This window comes from Jaculus jaculus, chromosome 7, assembly GCF_020740685.1.
Source record: "Jaculus jaculus isolate mJacJac1 chromosome 7, mJacJac1.mat.Y.cur, whole genome shotgun sequence".
Taxonomy (NCBI): domain Eukaryota; kingdom Metazoa; phylum Chordata; class Mammalia; order Rodentia; family Dipodidae; genus Jaculus; species Jaculus jaculus.
This window is the reverse complement of record NC_059108.1, coordinates 140,469,265-140,491,485: the sequence shown is the minus strand read 5'-3', so window position 1 is coordinate 140,491,485 and position 22,221 is coordinate 140,469,265. Positions and strand designations below refer to the sequence as shown.

The 22,221-nt window shown below is 46.8% G+C and overlaps 2 protein-coding genes across 2 annotated transcripts in view; one reads left to right on the top strand and one right to left on the bottom strand.

Annotated features, from left to right (window-relative positions):
* Vipas39 (VPS33B interacting protein, apical-basolateral polarity regulator, spe-39 homolog) overlaps positions 1-6,512 on the bottom strand; it is a 42,962-nt gene extending 36,450 nt beyond the window's left edge. The window contains exons 1-3 of the mRNA XM_045154377.1: positions 6,383-6,512; positions 3,853-3,945; positions 1,564-1,666 (exon numbers count right to left, since the gene is read on the bottom strand). Of these exons, the coding sequence (XP_045010312.1) occupies positions 1,564-1,666; positions 3,853-3,945 (196 nt within the window). The 5' untranslated portion in view covers positions 6,383-6,512. The remainder of the gene's footprint in view (positions 1-1,563; positions 1,667-3,852; positions 3,946-6,382) is intronic.
* A 470-nt stretch (positions 6,513-6,982) lies between these two features.
* Ahsa1 (activator of HSP90 ATPase activity 1) lies at positions 6,983-15,975 on the top strand. The gene is made up of 9 exons (XM_004649380.3): positions 6,983-7,216; positions 8,433-8,623; positions 11,715-11,797; positions 12,166-12,283; positions 13,193-13,281; positions 14,500-14,628; positions 15,060-15,161; positions 15,408-15,459; positions 15,577-15,975. Exons 1-9 carry the CDS (start codon positions 7,137-7,139, stop codon positions 15,747-15,749), a joined length of 1,017 nt encoding a protein of 338 aa, XP_004649437.1. The 5' UTR covers positions 6,983-7,136; the 3' UTR covers positions 15,750-15,975.
* Positions 15,976-22,221: the final 6,246 nt, after the last annotated feature.

Here is a 22,221-nt window from a genome sequence, read left to right as displayed (position 1 = left end):
CTCTCAAATAAATTAAATAAATAATACTTTATTTTAAAAACAAAGAAACTAGGTGTGGTGGCTTACAACTGGACTCCCAGTACTTGAGAGGCTGAAGCAGGAGGATTGCCTCAAGTGTGAGGCCAGCAACGGCTACACTGTGAGTTCCAGGCCAGGCAGGAATACAGAGTGAAAGTCTGTCTCAAAAACTACAGCAAGGGTTGGGTGTGGTGGCACATGCCTTTAGTCCCATCACTCAGGAGGCCATGGTAAAAGAATTGCCATGAGTTTGAGACCACCTGAAGACTACATAATGAATTCCAGGTCAGCCTGGGCTAGAGCGAGACCCTACCTTGAAAAGCCAAGAAAATACAACAAGGTGTAAAGTTTGTAAACATGAGCATAAAAATAAACATTCCTATAAGCATTTCCAAATGCAAAACCATCTCTAGATGGCTATAGTAAACAAGTAGCACTGACTGACTTTGAGGCAGGCAGGGACAGAGAACTGAAAAAAGTCTTAACACAGTAGGAAGGAACCGTATCAATGTATGCTGCTAATATATTTGGGAAGTTTAAAGCATGTTATACTACCTCCTAGTTAAAAAACAATAACCAAGGGCTGGAGGGATGACTTCGTGGGTAAGGAGTTTGTCTGTAAAACCAAAGGACCCAGGTTTGATTCCCCAAGACCCATGTTAGCCAGATGCACAAGGGGGCACATGCATCTGGAGTTCGTTTGCAGTGGCTGGAGGCCCTGTGCGCCCATTCTCTCTCTCTCTCCCTCCTTCTCTGTCAAATAAATAAATACTTAAAAATAAAATTAAAAAAACAATAACCAAAAAACATTTAATTGAAAACTTTAAAGCTCAGATGGAAAAGAAAATAAAGTCAGATTAAAAATATCAGTGGCATTACATAATTATATCAGATCAGAAAGACTTGGTGGCAAGGAAGTTAGTTCTGCCATCTAGTTATAAGTACTTACGGCAAGGGTTCCCATATATGACTATATGAGAACCCACCTGGGACTGTAGCGCAGTGGTGGAGTACAAAACCCTAGGTTTAATTCCACCACACACCCCCATACACGACTCCCCTCCCTCCACTCTCCCACAAAGATCTACTGAATGGGACTCAGGGTAAATCTTAGGAATATGTAATTTTAACCAACACCCCCCCAATAATTCTTTTTTTCCAGGCAGGTTCTTTCTCCAGCCCAGGCTGACCTGGAACTCCCTATGTAGTCTCAGGCTGGCCTCAAACTCACAGTGATCCTCCTACCTCAGCCTCCTGGGATTAAAGGCATGTGTCACCATGCCTGGCCCCCTCCTTTTTCCCTATTGATTCTTACATAGCCATCCAGGTGTCACCCCCAGCCAGCAGACTCAGAATGCCCTCTAGGAATTACTGCTACACTCCCCCCCAGGGGTCCCTGCCTGGTGTTGAACTCTCAGACCTACATCGCCTAATGGCACTCCACCTATTCCTGGACAGTGCTGAGGAGAAAAACAAGTCAAGCTTTTACTCGCAGTGAGAGCTGTGACCATCAGTCCCCAGCCCCACAAGGCCTCCTTGGCTTACTTCCCACGGGCTCCCCCGTCCAGCTGACTCGCTCCAAGTCGTCGTCATCATCATCATCCACGAAGTCTCGAAGGCTATTCACCGCCCGCTTGGACTCCTTTAACTGCAGGGGGACATAAGGAAAGGTATGCAGGGAGCCATCACTTCCCACCTCTCTCACTGGTAACCCAGGAGGCTGAGAAAGTGGGACTTAATGAAAGCAAATAATTGCCTCCTACAATCTACATGTAGCCTTCCAGATATTTACAAGGATAACAAATTGCATTTTAGGCAACACTGTAGTCCAGTGGTAAGAGTTCTCATCACTTTTTAAAAAAATTATTTATTTATTTATTTATTTGACAGAGAAAGAGGGAGGAGGAGAGAGAGAAAGAGAATGGACATGCCAGGGCCTCCAGCCACTGCAAATGAACTCCAGATGCATGCACCCCTTCTGCATCTGGCTAACGTGGGTCCTGGGGAATCAAACCTGGGTCCTTTGGCTTTGCAGGCAAATTCCTTAGCCATCCCTCCAGCCCGTCCCATCATGTTTTTGACAATGGTTTCCTGTGTAAACCTGAGTGAACTTATTCAGCTCTCCAGAAATGACTTTTTCCACATTTGTTGAATAGATACAATAAAATAATGACAATGAATCGTCCCATCTAGGTCAACTTTCAAAAGTAAGTTAGATGGACATAGCTGTGTGTGCCTAGAGTCTCAGCTTCCAAGGAGGCTGAGGCAGGCAAATGGCTTGAGCCCAAACATTTGCGATCAACATGGGCAACATAGCAAGATCCCATCTCAGAAAATAGTATTCACCCTGAGACTACAAAGTGAATTCCAGGTCAGCCTGGCCCACAGCAGGACCCTACCTCAAACCCCTCCACCCCCTGGGCAAAAATAATATTAACATAAAATCAGCTATGGTGGCATATGACTACAATCCAGTACTTGGGAAGTGAGGACAGGAGGATCAGAAGTTCAAGGTCTTGCCAGGCATGGTGGCACACGCCTTTAATCTCAGCACTTAGTAGGCTGAGTAGGAGAACTGCCATGAGTTCAAGGCCAGCCTGAAACTATATAGTGAATTCCAGGTCAGCCTGGGCTTGAGCAAGACCCTACCTTGAAAAAATAAACACACAAAAAGTAGCTCATCTTCCCCAGCTACATAGTGAATTCAGGCCAGCCTAGGCTACATGACATCCTGCCTCAAAAAAAAAAAAAAAAAAAAAATCATGCCACATGAATAAAAGATTTGAAATTCTTGAAGGTAAAACTGGGCAGAGTCAGCTTTTGCAACTTTCTAGCTCCTTTTTTAAAATGTTTATTCATTTATTTGCAAGCAGAGAGAGAAATAGAGAGAAGAGAGAAAGAATGGGCACGCACGCCAGGGCCTTTAGCCACTGCAAACGAACTCCAGACATATGTGCCCCTTGCACATCTGACTTACATGGATCCTGGGGAACTAAACCTGGGTCCTTTGGCTTTGCAGGCAAATGTCTTAACTATTAAGCCATCTCTCCAGCCCTTTCTGACTCATTCATGAGGATTTTTCTACATTAAGTTTTTTGTAGTTTGGATTTTGAAGGTCCCCCCAAAATTTTGTGTCATAAGCCTGGCCCCACAGCAAACCTATTGGGAAGCAGTGAAACCTTTATAAAATGGAGCTCAGGGCTAAAGAGATGGTTTAGTGGTTAAGGCACTCACTAGCAAAGCCAGGTTCAATTCCCCAGTATCCACATAAAGGCAAATGCACAAGGTGGCATAATGCATCTGGAATTTGTTTGCAGGGGCTAGAGGCCCAGGCATGCCCATTTTCTCTCCCTCTCTCTATTTGTTTTCCTCTCTCAAACAAATAATTAAATACTAATTTAAAGGGAAAAAGAAAAATGGAGCTTAGCAGGAGGTCTTTAGGTCATTGGAAGGGTACTTTAGAAGGGGGTTATGGGGCCCCCACTGCATATTCCTCTTTGTGTCTTTGTCATAAGGTTTTGATTTGCATGTGTTCACTTTGATGTGCTGTCTGCCTCAGGTCCAAAGCAACACAGCCAACCCATCATGGTCTGGAACCTTTAAAATTAGGAGCCCATCTAGAATTTCTCTAGGTATCGGTCTATTACCTCAGGTATTTCATTATGGTGATGAAAAGCTGAATAACACAAATGTTTTTCTGAAGATCTGTCCCCCAAAATTTATGAGCCTAATGGAGACATGAACAAATGCCAAGTTATCCAGGCTGCTAGGGGAAAGAATTATACAGTGGAATCACAGAGGAGGACATGACATTTAGCTATTGTGGAAACCTACCTGTGAGAGTTCATCATCTTCATCATCAAAAGTGAAAGCTTTGAACTTGGAGCTGTTCCAATATTCCTCCTCATCACCCTTTGTCCGGTTCATCTGGAGTGAGAGGAAGATAGATTTATGTCCCTTCCTGGGTCTCTCTCAAAAGTGATCCAAAGGCTGGGCATGGTGATGCACACCATTAATCCCAGCACTCAGGAGGCAGAGATAGGAGTATCACCATGAGTCCGAGGCCAGCCTGAGACTACAGAGTGAATTCCAGGTCAGCCTGGGCTACAGTGAGACCCTACCTCGAAAAACCAAAACCAAAAAACAACAAAAAAAAAGTGATCTAAAGGCTTGAGGTTCTTCACTAGGAATTGCTCCCAGAAATCAGGGATGGCTCAGTGGATAAGGGCAGATAAGTGCACTTGCTGTGCAAGCCTGGGGGGGCCTGAGTTAAACCCCCGCACCCACAGCTCCAGGCCATGAAAAACTTCATTTAAAGAAACAACATGGAAGAATGATAAAGGAGGACTCCTGACTGGCCTCTGCACACATGCGCATAGGGCATACCTATGTGCATCATGCATACACCAAATAAATAAACAAATAAGGGATGGAGAGAAAAATCTGGTAAGGCAAATATTGAGCCTACCATATACATTGGATCCTGGATTTCCAATTCATCAGTTCACACTTCTCAACCTCTAGCTACCCAGATAGAGTTCTTCCTAGGAGCCCTGCTAGGTTTAAGGCATTCTTTCAGGTGCTATAAGGACTACAAAAAGTGCAAGATAGTTTTTCTTCTGAAGAAGCCTGCAACAGTAATGAGTATAACTTATACAGCATGGGTATTCCGCAATGGTAATAGTAAGAGGGAGACAAGTGGTCTAAGAATTCATCACAACTGCCTAACCAAAACATACCCAAACCAGAGAATAAATGCTTTCATGTAGTCAACATATACCCACCAAGTGTTATCTCTGAGGCACTGTTTCAGACTCTGTGACAACAACAAATATAACTGACCAGCATCTCACTTTCCCAGTATGGTTGGGTTTTTTTTCCCAAGGTAGGGTCTCACTCTAGCCCAGAATTCAGTCTCCAGGTGCCCTGGAACTCACGGTGATCCTCCTACCTCTGCCTCCAGAGTGTTGGAATTAAAGGCATGTGCCACTACACCCAGAAGAGACAGAGGATGGGTGCACCAGGGCCCACAGCTGCTGAGAATGAACTCCAGAGGCATGCGCCACTTTTTGCATCTGGCTTTATGTGGGTACTGAGGAATCAAACTTCAGTTAGACTTTGTAGGCCAGTATCTTAATCACTGAGCCATCTCTCCAGCCCTCCTGGTATGCTTTTTAAGTGCCTGAGATGAATGAAGGGAAAGCAGTCCTTTAATGCCAGCACTCAAGAGACAGAGGTAGGAGGACTGCCATGAGTTCAAGGCCATCCTGAGATTACATAGTGAATTCCAGGTCAGCCTGGGCTGGTGTGAGACCCTACCTCAAAAAAAAAAAAAAATGTTTTTTTTGGTTACACACAATTTAATAAAACTACTATCATCTAGATTTCTTTTTCATTTCAAAGGTAAGAAAAGCAAGACACAAAAGTACTCAGCATCAGAGCAACTTTGATAATAACTCCTAACCCAAACTACAAACCAGGTTTTCTAGCTTGTAGACTATTTCTACACTGTGGTCTTACATGGTCCTTGTACCTATTCTCCACTCTTGGGAAAGAGGTAAATCTTTCTAATGGTGCACACCTACAGATAAACAGAGAAGGTACCTAACAGGCTCAGTACTCCAGGACAAGATTTCTGGAATCTTCAATCATGTCATAGCAATGGATACATGATATTAATTTATACCTCTGGTGCTAAAAAAAAGAAGGTAAATTTACTTGGCAAGTAAAAGGATGATTTTATTAACTCGAAAAGTCACAAAGTAGTTCGGCACAATTTTAAGTATGACCAAAAAAGAAGAGGAGGAGGAAGGCGGCGGCGCTTCAACATGATTTAAAATGCACAAGAGATTTGACCTTATCATCATGTGCACACTGAAGGCCCACAAAGGAAGGGTGACAGATCAGTGGGGTGAACAGGAACATGACGTAGGGCGAAAAAAAAAAAGGAAGACAGGTTAAATATAAAAACTACCCCCCAACCAAGCTGCTCCCTGCCTCGGGACACTTTAGAAACCAGCTCCTGGGATGTTCGGCTAGGTTTCAAGGTGAGGTTTGTGAATTGAGACCTGACTAGTAAAACCAGGAACCTCTAGGAGATGCATGTACCGCAACGGCCAGAGCCTGGCGGGGCCCTGGGACAGACACTGCTCATTCAGAGCCACCCACCAGCCTCTGGACTCCCTGCTGGGGCTCACTGGAAGCAACCCCCGACCGAGCGCACCCAGGATCCCAAGCGGAGAGAGACCCGACTGCAAGAAGAGCCACAGGCCAGGGCTTGGGAGTATTGGGGATGACGCCTCAAGAGAAGAGAGGGAAGCAAGCAGGACGCGGAGAGGGGTGGGGGGGCTTGGGACACCCTCACCTCTTCCACACCGAGCCCTCCTCCCTTCTCAGCACAGCGCCAGCCTCAGCAGCCAGACCGGCCTTTCTAAATCAAGCAGTGCAGCACAGACAAGGGGGGACCGTTGCGAAGAGAATGGAGAAGTCGCCAAGGGGAGAAAACGGCTGCTAAGCATCCTGGAAGTTGTAGTTCTCGGCCTCTTATCAGCAGGCGTTATCCTAGCAGCCCGCGGGAGGCTTCTGGACTACCATTCCCACAAACCCCAGCGCGCCGTGCTAGGTCATTGCCTTTAACTTTCCTGCGCGACCTTCCGCGGTTCTCTAAAGGGTCAGCGAACGAGACTACAACTCCCATCATGCTCATTAAGGGAGGGTTCTGATTCAGCGCTCAAAGGAACAATGAGACGTGTGCTTTGGTGTCCCTAAGGGTGAAGGCATGAAAGTTGTGAGCAGTTAGACTTCCAATACCCTTTGCGGGGCTGGGATGTAACCTGAGGGAGCTCGAAGGAAACTCCCCCGCGCCAAAAAAAAGAAAAAGAAAACCCGGCGGAACCTAGTGTTCGGCGAATTGAAACGGAAGTACCCGGCAGCAGTGAGGAGGAGCCGGAAATTAAGGCGGGGAGGGGGTGGGGTGGAGGGAAAAGCAAGCCAGGAGGTGCTGCGGCCGCTTCTAGTAGTTTCCAGGCGCTGCCGGGCGGCTGGGACCGAGCGGTCCTGAGGCTGTGGCTGTTGGCTGCGGCTTCTTGGGAGCGGGTGGCGGCGCAATCGGAGAGCCGATGGCCAAGTGGGGTGAAGGGGACCCACGCTGGATCGTGGAGGAGCGGGCGGACGCCACCAACGTCAACAACTGGCACTGGTGAGAGCCAGCGAGGCAGGCCGCGGCAGCGCTGCGACTGCACTGGGGTTTAGGGGTGCCCGGGACCCTGGCGTGGACCAAGCTCGGTGCCCAAGGCAGCCCGGACTCTTGAGGTTGGGGGATGGGGGTCGTCTCCACCCTGGACCACCACGGTCGCAGTAGTGTTCGGGGCGAGGGGTTCGACGTGCAGAGGCTGCGTCCCGGAGATGGACTTTCAGAGGGGAGAGCCCCCTGGTTTGCTGCGTGCAGCCCGAGCTCGGAGAGAACTTCCTACACGTGGCCGGAGCAGCCCGTGAGACCCAGACGCCCGTCGGTTTTTGATTGCTGGGGCATTCTCGAGGCCCTGGCGCTGTAATTGCTCATTTGCGGGTTACAATGAAATTAAAAGTCGTGGGGTCGCGGGGGGATGGGGGGAAGCCTGCTGTCTGAGGCCAGCGGGAGGTTTGGAACGTTTCCTCCTAGACGCTTAGAGCTCCAGGGATACGCTGAAGTCGCTGCAAACCTCTTACCCGGAACTGTTAAGTTCCAGTATAACTCCAGGTTGCCGGGAAGGCATGATTTTATAGCCTGCTTGCTCTTCAAAGAGTTCCCTTAATGCAGTCTTCTAGAAGTAATGTTTACTTTTCTTTAATTCTGTTGCCTCGCGCGTGTTTGTTGCTCTGTTGTACCCCCTCCCTTTGCCGTTGTTTAATAGTTAAAAAGAAGGAAAGAGTAGTGATTCTTCTTTGTGTCTCACCCTGACTCTTGTACTTGACCTAATTTAAAGTCTTAGACTTAACTGTTTTTATGACCTTCTAGAGGGTATAGAATGTGTAGGGGGTTTCTGGCACAGTTTGCATCTGACAGGTCAGGGCATTGCTAATGGGGCTAGCATTATTGGTTTATTACTCCTCCCTGAGCCTGATAGCTAAATGCTGTGCTCTGCCCCTGACCTCAGCCGGTCTACGCGTGCAGTTTTCCTCTTGGCCGAGTGGGGGCGGCATATTCAAGCCTCAGCTCATTGTACTGAGACCTAAGTTTCTATTTAGTTTGCACAGCACTTGTCTTTGTTGACAACACGCGACCTCTTGGCTTCGCAGAAGTGAGATGTGTGTGTAATACCGTGGTAGAAGTGATGATGTTTGTTTGTTGGGCCTCACTTAACCCCTCGTTCTGCATGGAGCAGTGTGTCTTACACTTGACTGTTGCTCCAGGGCTCTTGTTTTCTCTCTTGCAGGACAGAGAGGGATGCTTCAAATTGGTCCACAGAGAAGCTGAAAACACTGTTCTTGGCAGTTCGGGTGCAGAATGAGGAGGGCAAGTGTGAGGTGACAGAAGTGAACAAGCTGGATGGAGAGGCATCCATTAACAACCGAAAAGGCAAACTTATTTTCTTCTATGAATGGAATATCAAACTAAACTGGACAGGTAAGCTGGGCCATCAGATTATCTGCATTTCCGTTACTCTGTTAAGGAGCTGGGGAGTTCCAAACTCTGGAAGGCAGGACACAGTGCTGCTTTGGAGGAGCACAGTATTGGGTGCTGAAGTTTCGCCGCCACTGTGGGCCACCTAATGTAGTTTCTTTCTCGGGCTCTCGTGAGTCCGCACCAGTTAAGTGTCAGGGCACTGTGCCTTTGGGTCCTGTCTTTGTCAGGATTCATAAAGTGTTATTTCCTCAGGCTAGCTATGTTTGACATTTTTTTAAAGAATATATTAAAGGGCTGGGAATAGAGCTTTGTGGTTAAAGTCTCTTGAAGTGCCTGCTGCCTGGGTTCAATTCCCTAGTACCCACGTAAAGTCAGATGCACAAAGTGGCTAATGCATCTGGAGTTTGCAGTGGCAAGAAGCCCCTGGTACATTCCCAGAAGCTATATTCTTTCATTCCTTCTTTATCTCTCCCTCTCTCCCCCCCCCCCTTTGTAAATAAATTTGCAAACAGAATGGGCACATTCGGTCTGACCCATGTGCTCGTGCAACTGGTGTGTGACTATAATTTGGGTTATCTGTCGATTTAACATCCCCTCTGTGATGACCATGCATGTGCCCCACTTTGGTGGTTCTGACAATTCAGGAACCGAGTTGAACACAGCATAAAACTGAAGGAGGGGGACATAGCTGCTGTGTCTAGCTGGGGTAAAAGCGTGTATAAGTTTATGCTAAAATAAACATGTCTCAAGTAATAAAGAGGGTGAAAATAGATGAATCTGTCCATGATTTTGGTTTTTCGATGTAGGGTCTCTAGCCCAGGCTGACCTGGAATTCACTCTTTAGTCTCAGGCTGCCCACAAACTCAGTGATCCTCCTACCTCAGCCTCCCGAGTACTGGGATTAAAGGTGTGTGCCACCCATGTGTGCCATGATTTTTGTTTTTTAAATATCTGACCCAGGCATGGTAGCTCACTCTTGTAATCTCACCACTCAGGAGTCTGAGGTAGGAGGACTGCCATGAAAATGAGGCCAGACCGGGCTAGAGTGGGACCCTGTGTTTAATAGGAAATATGCCCCTAAATGGTTGCCGTCTGGTGGGAACCTTGTCCAGTCCCTCTTTACACATTGAGAATCTGAGGCCTAGAGAGGTGAAAGTGAATGTTGATTTGTCATTTGGTATAGTTAACATGGGTTCCTAAAAAGTGCGGGCTGGAGAGATGGCTTAGCAATTAAGCACTTGCCTGTGAAGCCTAAGGACTCCAGTTAGAGGCTGGATTCCCCAGGACCCACATTAGCCAGATGCACAAGGGGGCACACTCATCTGGAGTTCATTTGTAGTGGCTGGGGGTCCTGGCATGCCCATATTCATATTCTCTCTCTCCCTCTGCCTCTCTCTCTGCCTGTTTCTCTCTGTCTGTCACTCTCAAATAAATTAATAAAAAAAAATTTTTTAAACCCTTTAAAAAATTGCTATACCAGGCTGGAGGGATGCCTTAGAGGTTAGGGCATTTGCCTCCAAAGCCAAAGGACCCAGGTTCAATTCCCCAGGACCCACATTAGCCAGATGCATAAGGGAGTGCATGTGTCTGGATTTGTCAGCAGTGGCTGGAGGCTGTGGCACACCCATTCTTCCTCTCTCCCTCCCTCCCCTCTCTTTCTCTATCAAATAAATAAATAAAAATAAAATATTTTTAAAAATTGATACACCATTCAAAAACCACTCAAGTCGGGCGTGGTGGCACATGCCTTTAATCCCAGCACTTGGGAGGCAGAGGTAGTAGGATCACCATGAGTTCGAGGCCAACCTGAGGCTACATAGTGAATTCCAGGTCAGCCTGGACTAGACAAGACCCTAACTCGGGCAAGGGGGTGGGGGGAACTTCAATAAAATGCACAGTTTGTAGGAAAGATAGTATTAGAACTATAACTCCCAGTGCTTGTGGTGGTGGTGGTGGGTGCTTATAACCCCACCACTTGGGAGACTGAGGCAGGAGAGTGGCTATGAGTTCCAGGCCAAGCTGGGCTCAAGAGAGAGGGTGAGAGAAGAAAAAGTTTAAAAAGTTACTCGGGGCTGGAGAGATGGCTTAGCCGTTAAGTGCTTGCCTATGAAGCCTAAGGACCCCAGTTCAAGGCTCGATTCCCCAGGCCCCATGTAAGCCAGATGCACAAGGGGGCGCACGCATCTGGAGTTTGTCTGCAGTAGCTGGAGGCCCTGGTGCTTGCACGTGTCCCCCCCTCTGTCTGTTGCTCTCAAATAAATAAATAAAAATAAAAAAATAAACTTAGTGACACATTTTTAAAATACATAAAGTGAAAGGTCATAGCACAGTTTTAAATATATTTTTATTGAAAACAGAGGGAGACAGAGAAGAGAAACTGGGAGAGAATGGGTACACCAGTGCTTCTAGCCCCTGCAAAGGAACTTCAGATACATGCACCACATTATGCATCTGGTGTTATATGGGTATTGGAGAATCAAACCTGGGTCGTTAGGCCTGGTAGGCAAGCACCTTTACCACTGAGCCATTGCTCCAGCCCCTATAACACAGTTCATACATGTTGAAGGGGGATAAATACATAAGTATTGTGTGATGGTAGGCATCAGAAGGCTCTTGTGAGGTGGTGGCAGGAGGACTTCGAAAGCAGAGGGACCATCACCAGGTGTGTGTGTTTTGGTGCTTAGCACAATTGGCAGATAGTTGACATGGGAAGTGTTTACTTAAACATAAATTTTTTCATGGTAGAGCTCTGAAAGAGACAGTGGCTATGGCCCCCTTGCTTAGTGCAGTTCATTTTACCTGGTGTAAAGTGTTCCAGCAAAACTGACCAGTGGCTACTGACCTGGACCCTGGTGGTGGAATTCATGCTAATTCCCAGCTTGTGTAGCTCTCAGTCCCATGCTGTAATAGCCCAGTTGAACCCCAGTAATGGGGTTAGAGAAAACATGGGGTGGAGGCAGTTGGGTGCATCTAGCATGTGACATTCTGAGACAAGGTCAAAAGACGTGAAAGGTAGTGTCCTGGCTGGCCCGTAAAGCAGAGACCTTCCCTGCAAAGGTAGAGGCTAATGACATTGCATTGCTTTTGACAGGTACCTCTAAGTCAGGAGTACAGTACAAGGGACACGTGGAGATCCCCAACTTGTCTGATGAAAACAGCGTGGATGAAGTGGAGGTTTGTGCTTCCTAAGTCCTCAGCTGAGAAAAATGACCTGTGAGTCAAGGTTGAGAGCCCAGGCTTGGTCTAGGCACTCAGAATCCCAGTGTGCAAATGAGTTTTTAGCTATATGGTACTGTTGGAAGCTTCCAGAGGCACTTGTACTCATCTAATTTCTTTGCTTTAGCCAGGGGAATATGTTTTTATATTAGCCACCTTGGCTTTGGCAGAGAGGGCTGAAAAGGAGCACTGTGGGACGGTGGGCACGCCAGCTCTGCTCTGCACACACCCTCAAGCAATGCCAGCAGTTACCTGATGCTCCGTACCCACGTGCCATGATGGTGTCCCTCCGCCCGTTCATCACTGCTTTATGCTTTTCCACCCAGATTAGTGTGAGCCTTGCCAAAGATGAGCCTGACACAGATCTCGTGGCCTTAATGAAGGAAGAAGGAGTGAAACTTCTAAGAGAAGCCGTGGGAATTTACATCAGCACCCTTAAAACAGGTATCCTCTGAGAACCATGTGCTTGGGGAGGCTGTCCTCCACCTGTCAGGCACTAAGCGGCTGCCCTGCCTTTCTCGGGAGAATGCTGAAGGTTTGGGCGGGGGAGAAGTCAGTGTCTATGCCATAAGGGAAAGATCTTGAGCTGCATTGTCTAATCATGTTGGCTGTTAGGCTCTCAAAAGGTGGCTAACTCAAGTGAGATGTGCTATGAGAGTAAATCCACACTAGATTTTGAAGACTTGGTACTGTATGTATTTGTATGTGTGTATGTATTTTGTAATCTTTTAAGGTTGATAGCATGTTGAAGTGATAGTTACATTAGGTAGTGAAATTAGGTCATTACATTAGAGGCCCATATATTTCCATCGAACAGCACTGATCTAAAGGTTATTTGAGAATAATCCTGGACTGTTACATGATCAGAGCAGAAGTTCTTCAGATCTCCTGGAAGCACACTTTTCTGTCAGTTCGTTCTGCTCTTGGTGTTGGAACACGCACTGACAATCAAAAGGAGCCAGCGTGGAAGGCGATGGTTGTCAGTGGGATCCAGTGCTTCAGTGCCGGAGCTTGCTGTGGCGGTCCTATAGTCAGTGCTGGGTGGACTTCCCGCCCATTTGTGAAGTCACTGACATGCTCCTCCACTAACTGGCTACCTTAGACTTCACATGCTTTCAACGAATTGTAATGCTTCCAATTCTGTCAGGACTAAGCTTTCTGAGAGAGTCCCAGTGAGCGTCCTGTATTCTGCAGCACATACTCAAACACTGGTCTGGCATAATAAACCAAAGGTAGAGGTAGAAAATGTATTTCCTTTTTTTGTCCATTTCTTCATTCTGGGTCATGTTGGCTGTTTATCAAGCTTCCAAGGTCAGTTACTGAAAAAAATGAACCGTGATTTTATCTTTTCAGAATTCACCCAAGGCATGATCTTACCCACAGTGAATGGAGAATCTGTGGATTCAGTGGGGCACCCAGCACCAAAAACTGAGGAGCGCAAGGTAAGCAGGATTCTGAGGTGATGGGGGAGGCCATTCTCTGGGTCCCTAACTCCACAGCCAGAGCTGCCTGCTCTGTGTGCTTTTTATTCACTGATTGTGGACCACTTGGGGAGGGGAAACGTCCCAGTTAGGAGGCTCTGAGCCCAAGATGGCCTTCACTTTCACTAGTCTTCTGTATCCTTTCTAAGTGATATGTTGACATTTCATGTTTTGATATTAAAGATTTCAAGAGTTAGATTACTAAGTTTACCCATCAGGACATTGACCCATCTCATCCCATTTATGGGGTGAGCAGATATTTTACCTAGAGATACAGCACTTATGTGGTTCAGGCTCAGACCTTTTGTCAAAAGAAAGAGAATTTTGGAAGTGGAAAAAATTGCAACTTTCTTTTCTTTTTAATGATGGGGGGGGTGGAACCCAGATTCTTGCATATGCTCTTGAAACCCTTTACAACTGAGCTGTATCCCCTGCCCCTGCATCCAGCTTTTTCAGCGTAGCAATTCTATTTGAGCATCCTTTAGAAATACCTCATTAGGGCTGGAGGGATGGCTTAGTAGTTAGGCGCCTGCCTGTGAAGCTTAAGGATCCAGGTTTGATTTCCCCAGTACCCACAGAAGCCAGATGCACAAGGTGGCATGTGTGTTTGTAGTGTCTAGAGGCCCTGGCATGCCCATTCTATCTGCCTGCCCCTCCTCACTCAAGTGTTTGTGTATGTATATAGATATATAAAGTATGTTTTTTTTAAGAGAGAATTTAATTTTAAAAAAGAAGCCGGCCGACATGGTACACAGCTTTAATCCCAGCACTCGGGAGGCAGAGATAGGAGGATCGCTGTGAGTGTGAGGCCAGCCTGAGTCTACCTAGTGAATTCCAGGTTAGCCTGGGCTAGAATGAGACCCTACCTCGAAAAACGAAAAAAAGAAAGAAAGAAAAAAGAAACACCTGACAAGTGACTTGTCCTTTGGCTGGTGGGTGTTTTAATGAGCACATGTGGTTTTTCCTGTGTGAGTGGAAGCTTTCAAGTGGGAAGTGAAGGTGTTTCTGAGAGACTTCTCACATGACTGAAACATCACCCACAAATTCCCTTCCACTCCTTTGAGTACTTAGCTTTGGAGATGTAGTGTTTTGTGAGATTCCCCAAGTCTGTCTCTGCAGCTATATTGATTTGAGGTTTCCCCTATTCTAAAGTGACCCTTTTCACCACCACCTTCACAGGCCAAGGCTGCGCCTTCAAAAACCCAGGCCAAACCTGTTGGTGTCAAAATCCCCACTTGTAAGATCACCCTTAGAGAAACCTTCCTGACATCACCAGAGGAGCTCTATAGAGTGTTTACCACTCAAGAGGTAAGTGTGAGCTTGGCCTCCAGGCTCACGCCATCCGCCGTTCCAGGGCCGCTCAGCATGCAGAGGCGGTGCTGCTGACCGGAACCGTGAGGCCTCCTGGTGCTGGCTGAGGCGGAGAAGCAACAGCCACTTGGCAAAGGGGATTTTCCTTTCCTCTTTTTTTCTGATTGTAGTAATTTTGGGTCATGGACATGGGCGCCACTGAGTTCTTGTTAGAAAAGTAAATGAGGGCTGGAGGTGTAGCTCAATGGTACAGAACTTGCCTAGCATTTGCAAAGCTCTGGGTTCAATCCCCAGCAAGGGAGAGGGGAGAGAAGGGGAGAACTTGCTCACTGGGCAGAGAAGAGAGGTGAGCTCTACAGGTTTCAACTGGCATCTGCCGCTGGGTCCTGTTGAGAGCCATGAAGCCTCTCCCCGCTGTTTTTCGGTAGCTGGTTCAGGCCTTTACCCATGCTCCTGCGGTGCTGGATGCGGACCGAGGTGGGAAGTTTCACATGGTGGACGGCAATGTCTCTGGGGAGTTCACTGATTTGGTGAGTACTCGCTGTTCCCACGCCAGGCTGTAGCCTCTGCTCACCTTTTCTCAGTTTTAGTAAGTAAACTTACAACTCCAGTTAATAAGACTATTTTCTTTTTCTAATGAATACTTTAATTTGAAATGTTTTGCAAGTAAGATATTTGTACAGATGGTAGGAAGGGTTAGTCCTGAGGGCAGGTGGCTCACTCTTTAGGATGGGTGCAATGAAGCCTAAATGGACTGAAAGCCTTGACTGTTTTAGGTCCCTGAGAAACACATTGCAATGAAGTGGAGGTTTAAGTCCTGGCCAGAGGGTGAGTGAGCATGCCAGCTGGTTTGATGCCAGCATCCCCAAATGCTTTCCTTCCCCTGATTTAAACCCACCTGGAAACCCTGGATCTGAAACCTCGGTTGTCTGTCCTTTGCCACAGGGCACTTTGCTACCATTACCTTGACCTTCGTTGACAAGAATGGAGAGACTGAGCTGTGTATGGAAGGTCGAGGCATCCCTGCCCCTGAGGAAGAGCGGACACGGCAGGGCTGGCAGCGGTACTACTTTGAGGGCATCAAACAGACCTTTGGCTATGGCGCACGCTTATTTTAGGGCCAGCAGCAAGGGCTCCAGCCTGCCCGACCCTTCAGTCCAGCCCTCTCTCCTGAAGGGGGCTGGTGACTCACAGGATTGCACCATCCCAATCGCTAACTTGGGGCCGGGGCCCCTTCCCTCTACATATACCTTGGGTTTGTGCATGTTTTCTGCTGGGTGGGATCAGAGGGTGATTTCTCTTTTATGTGTACATACGCTAAATAAACATAATTTTAAAAACGTGTTCTAGAATCTGTGATGATTGGCTGGTATTAAATTCTTCACAGCTTTGAATTTCAAAGCAGTCCATTTGAAGGCCTGGGTTCATTCTGGTGTCGGTTACTAAGACACAGAGAGTGATGTGCACTTATTATCCCATCACTCAGCTGGTGGAGGCAGATCAGTTTAAGGTCAGCCTTGGCTACATAGGGACTTGTAAGACAACCTAGATTATGAGAACCTGTCTCAAAAAAAAAGCCGGGCATGGTGGCACACACACCGCGCTGAGACTCCGTAGTGATTCCAGGTCAGCCTGGGCTAGAGTGAGAACCTACCTTGAAAACCAAAAAAACAAACAAACACCATAAACAGAAGCTACTTCTACCACCAGAGGTACCTGAACTAGTCTACTTTTTAAAGATTTGTTTTTATTTATTAAAGACAGAGAAAGTGAGAATAGGCATGCCAGGGCCTCTAGCCACTGCAAACAAACTCCAGATACACATGCCACAATGTGGATCTGGCTTATGTGGGACCTGGAGAATCAAACCTGGATCTTTAAGCTTCGCAGGCATGCACCTTAACCACTAAGCCATCTCTTTAGCCCTATTTTTCTTTGTCTTTTGAGGCAGGATCTCACCCTTAACCCAGGTTGATCTGGAACTCACTCTTTTTTTTTTTTAATTTTTTATTTATTTATTTGAGAGCGACAGACACAGAGAGAAAGACAGATAGAGGGAGAGAGAGAGAATGGGCGTGCCAGGGCTTCCAGCCTCTGCAAACGAACTCCAGACGCGTGCGCCCCCTCGTGCATCTGGCTAACATGGGACCTGGGGAACCGAGCCTCGAACCGGGGTTCTTAGGCTTCACAGGCAAGCACTTAACCGCTAAGCCATCTCTCCAGCCCATGGAACTCACTCTTGTAGCCCAAGCTGGTGTTGAATTCAATGGCAGTCCTCCATGTGCTGGGGTTAAAGGCATGTGCCAGCGTGCTTGGTTTGACTTTCATACCGTAGCCTGGCACAAAGCTGCTGCCTTACCACACAGGTCAGGGAAGAGTGGTTATTCTGTACAGAGCTGACCAGCACCGTCAGGTCCACTGAGCTTGGGGGTTCCTCAGTGCTTTGCTGCATAGCCTCGTCACCCTCTGCAGAAATGAGTGAGGTGCCAGTTGTGTGGAAGAATAAAGATCAACAGCCTGTGGCATACCAGGCAGCAGTTTCCTTAGTTCAACCACACCCAACCCCAAGCCCCAGGAAGTAGCCCTGCATTTATTTCACAACTTTAATCTTTGGATTTTTTTGTTTTGTTTTGTTTTGTTTTTTTGGTTTTTCAAGATAGGGTCTCACTCTGGCTCAGGCTGACCTGGAATTCACTATGATGTAGTCTCAGGGTGGCCTCGAACTCACGGCAATCCTCCTACCTCTGTCTCCTGAGTGCTGGGATTAAAGGCATGCGCCACCACGCCCGGCTCTCCTTTTTTTTTTTTTTTTAAATAATTGACTTTTTTATGTATTAGAAAGCGAGAGTGAGAGTGGGCACACTAGGGCTTCCAGCCAGTGCAAATGAACTCCAGGTGCATGTGCCCTCTTGTGCATCTGGCTAATGTGGGTCCTGGGGAATTGAACCTGGGTCCTTTGGCTTTTCAGGCAAGCACCTTAACTGCTAAGCCATCTCTCCAGCCCCCCCCCCCTTTTTTTTCCTTTTTTTGAGAGGCTGTGTTGTAGCCCAGGCTGGTCTCATACTCCTGATCCTCCTACCTTAGCCTCCTGAATTCTGGGTGTTATCGCTACAGTGGCTTGATTTCATATCCCGGTTCCAACAACTGATACTGAACAAAACTGAACATGGATGGGGTGTAGCCATTTAGCCTGTTCTGAAGACAGTCTTGTCAGCTCATCCCTGCAGAGAAGCTGTTGCATTGCCGCCATGTTAGGTAGCCCTCTTGGAGTAGTAGAAAATTCTAGTCCTCTTAGTCCCCCCCCCCCACCCCAAAAGACAGAACTTCTGTTTTTAGCGTATTTTTAAATGCCTGGTACCATAAATGAGTATACTGGGCACAGTGCCAAATGCTGGGGGTACCTTCTAGTGGGGTTCAGAATCACAAGGCAGGAAGAAGTAACTTCCTGAAAGGGAATCACTCCCTGCCAAACCTGCCCCAGCTTCCTGGCCCCTGGCATGAGTCAGCTCCATCTCACCACTGCCTCAGGCAGCCACAGAACTCATCTATTTTTGCCTGTTTTATTAGTAGTAAAGCCTTCGGGGAAATCCTGCATGACTTGGCCAAACTTCTGTAGTAAAAGCAGAGAATAGATTCTGATCTGTATTATCTGGATCCCTGAAGAAATCTTTGGTTGGAATTACTCAGGTGAGCATTAGACTAAACACACATCTAGTTTAGATTCTATCTGCCTCCAGGGGTCCAAAAAGACACCTGACAAAGAACTTAGACTCGATCTCAAATCAGTGGGCACAAAAGAATAAGCCCTTTCAGATTGGAGAGATGACTTAGTGGTTAAGGCGCTTGCCTCCGAAGCCTGAGGACTCCGGCTTGATTCCCCAGGACCCGCATAAAACCAGATGCACAAGGAGGTGCATGCGCCTGGAATTCATTTGCAGTGGCTGGAGGGCCTGGCACATCCATTCTCCCTCTCTCATAAAAAAAAGAGGGTGGGGGCGCTGAGCTTGGTGGAGCACACATTTAATCCTAGCACTTGGGAGGCCAAGGTAGGAGGATTGCCATGAGTTCAAGGCCACCCTGAGACTACAGTGTAAATTCCAGGTTATCTTGGGCTAAAGTGAGACCCTACCTCAAAAAGCCAAAATAATAATAATAATAAAAAAAACTGAACCCTTTCATGCCTAGCTAGAAAATTAGCAGTTACAGAGTAGAGAAAAATGTGATCACTATGGTTGGTTATGTCTTTATTCTTAGTACTTGAGTGGCTGGGGTTGGACTGTCAGGAGTTCAAGGCCAGCCTGGGCTACATACTGACTTTCAGGCCAGCCTGGGCTAGAGTGACACCTTGGCTCAAAAACAAAACAAGAAAAAAATAGGAAAAAAAAAAGCACTGGACTACCTATCATGTGACATGCTCAGTAACAGCTTCACCTCCCTATTCAACCATCACCGTTTCACTGAGCCATCTGAGCTCAAGAGGCTGCTTGAACATCAAGCCATGGACTTGGTTTGAGCGGTAAAGGTTCTATTTCCTATCCACCTGGGAAAATTGCCTTCTCTATAAAATGTGTACAACAGATACAACATTCATGAGGGTGGATTTAGCAGAGCATGGTAGTGAACCCCTATAATCCCAGCACCTAGGGAGTAAAAGTAGGATCACCACAAATTCAAGATCAGTCTGAGCTACAGAGTGAGACACTGTCTAAATAAATAAACAAAGGGCCGGGGAGATGTGGCTCAGTGGGTAGTGCTTGTCATATAAGCATGACTTTCACTGGATCTCCACATGAAAGCTGGCCACTGTGGTGTGCACATCTAGAATCAGCCCTGGGGGCAGTGGAGACAGGAGGATCCCTGGGGCTCGTGGGCTAGCTTGCCTAGCCCTGCTGGTGAGCTCCAGGCTCAGTGGCCTGCTTGCAAACTTGCATTTTAGTATCAGGGATGCATTTTGAGCAGCGCTTTTCTCAACATGAGGAAGAAGCAAAGGAGCACACCTGGGCCCGTTAGTGACTGGTGGAGGACAAACCCTGAGATGCTCTGTCTTCTAAGGAGACAGGAAGGTCAGTGGGCAGGCTTGTACTGGTGGTTGTTTTCAACCCTAGCAAGAATTCAGTTTGGCTAGTCTTGCCTGGATTATGGTATGGTATGAGGCACACCAGAGGGATGACCAAACAGAACCATCTTGATGGCTGGAGGCAAAGGCTTAGGTAGAAACAGGGGTGGTTTTCATGCTGAGCCCAGCTAGGGACATAATGACACTGTACCAGGCTGGGAAGGAGGAGTCCTCTCTGATTTCATCAGCTGCCTCTTGCCTTTGATACCAGTCCCTCTCTTTTCAATGACCCTCCGGCGCTCTCCTCCGGCACAGGTGTTCTTTAAGACTGTCACCAGGCTGGAGAGATGGCTTAGCGGTTAAGCTCTTGCCTGTGAAGCCTAAAGGACCCTGGTTGGAGGCTCGATTCCCCAGGACCTACATTAGCCAGATGCACAAGGGGGCGCATGCATCTGGCGTTCCTGTGCAGTGGCTGGAGGCCCTGACGTGCCCATTCTCTCTCTCTCTCTCTCTCTCTCTCTCTCTCTCTCTCTGCCTCTTTCTCTCTCTGTCTGTTGCTCTCAAATAAATAAAAATAAACAAAGACTGCCACCACCTACACTGCTCCCACCCCTGCAAGGCTCCTAGCTCCCTCTTCTTTAGTTTCTGTCCCTGGGGACCTGACATGGAAGCAGTTTGGTGTTCCGTGTAGATTACACATTTCACTGCAGCTGCTGAAATTTAGTCAGGGTATTAGACAACCATTAGGTATTGATTAAATTTAGACCATGTGTTTGAGTGCCAAGGTAAATTCTACTAGAAAAGAGGGGAAGTCACAGTCCCTATGAAGAGACTCTGAACAGCTACTTTGTTATTTAAAAAACACCTTTAGGGGGCTAGAGAGACGGTTTAGCAGTTAAGTGCTTGCCTGTGAAGCCTAAGGACCCCAGTTCGAGGCTCAGTTCCCCAGGTCCCACGTTAGCCAGATGCACAAGGGGGCGCATGCGTCTGGAGTTCATTTGCAGTGGCTGGAAGCCCTGGCTCGCCCATTCTCTCTCTCTCCCTCTGTCTTTCTCTCTGTGTCTGTCACTCTCAAATAAAAAAATAAAATATAAATATAATATAATATAATAAAATAAATAAATAATGAACAAAAAATATTTGAAAAAAAAAAACCTTTAGGGCTGGAGAGATGGCTTAGTGGTTAAGGTGTTTGACTGTGAAGCCTAAGGACCCAGATTTGATTCACTAGTACCTATATAAGCCAGATGCACAACATGGTAAATGTGTCTGGAGTTTGCAATGGCTAGAGACCCTGGCATGCCCATTCTCTCTCTCTCTTTCTCTCTGCCTCTTTCTATCACAAATAAGTAAATAAATAAGATACTTCAAAATAAAATAAAGTTAAAAAAATAAAACCCTTTAATTCCAACAGAGGTAGGAGGATTGCTGTGAGTTCGAGGCCAGCTTGGAACTACAGAGTGAGTTCCAGGTCAGCCTGGACTAGAGTGATACCTTACCTTGAAAAACCCAAAAGAAAAGTTTCAGCTAAAACAAGCAGTTATGTAAGTGAATGTCTACAGTCACAGCTACTGGGGAGACTGAGGCACAAAGATCATTTGAGCTCATTAGTTCAATTCCAGGTTTGGACAATGCAGAAAGACTCCAGTCTAAAATAAATAAGCCAATAAATAAAATGTGTGTACATGTGCATGTGTTACTGGAGATTGAACCCAGCGTCTCATTCATGCTAGGAAAATGCTTTCCAACTGATATATATACATCCCCAGCCCTCTCTTTCTTTCTTCTCTTTCTTTCTTTCTTTCTTTCTTTCTTTCTTTCTTTCTTTTGTTGTTCTTGTTTTTTTTTTTAATGTAGTGTCTCTAATATAGCTCAGGATAGTTTCAAACAAACAATCCTCCTCAGAATGTGGTAGTTTGAATGATGTCCTCCAATAGATTTAAGAGTTTCTTAAAGCTTAGAATTTAGTTCTCCAGCCTGACTGGAGGAGATGTCACTGTGGATGGATCCTAGGGTCCAGCCCTGTGGTGTCACTGGAGGCATATGTGGAATTCCAGCCTAAGGTATGCAGAATTCTTAAACTGCTGCTGGTGGAGGTTTTTCTCTCTGTGTGGATCTGTGGAAGGGGGCCGGCTTCTTCTGCCATTATGGAGCTTTCCCTGCATCTGTCAGCTTCAATCAATCCCTTCCTCCCGTAAACTGTGCTGGTTTGGAAGTTGATCCCAGCAACGTGAAGCTGACTACGACATCCAGGCTAGTCTCAAACACATAATCCTCCTGTCTCCACCTCCTAAGTGTTAAGATTATAGACATGTGTAACCATCTCTGGTACTTGTGTGCCTACTGAGCTCAGATAAAAGAAATAAAGTTGGCTTTGAGTAGTGACTGTGGTCCTGCCTCTTCTGATCAGAGTGTTCTTTTTACCTTATATTTGAAAACCCAGACTTAGAAAGCTACCTTGAGGGACAATGGAAACATCACATTCCCTAGAGCATCCAGTAGACCTCAACTAAGAAACCTACCTCTGTGTGTGT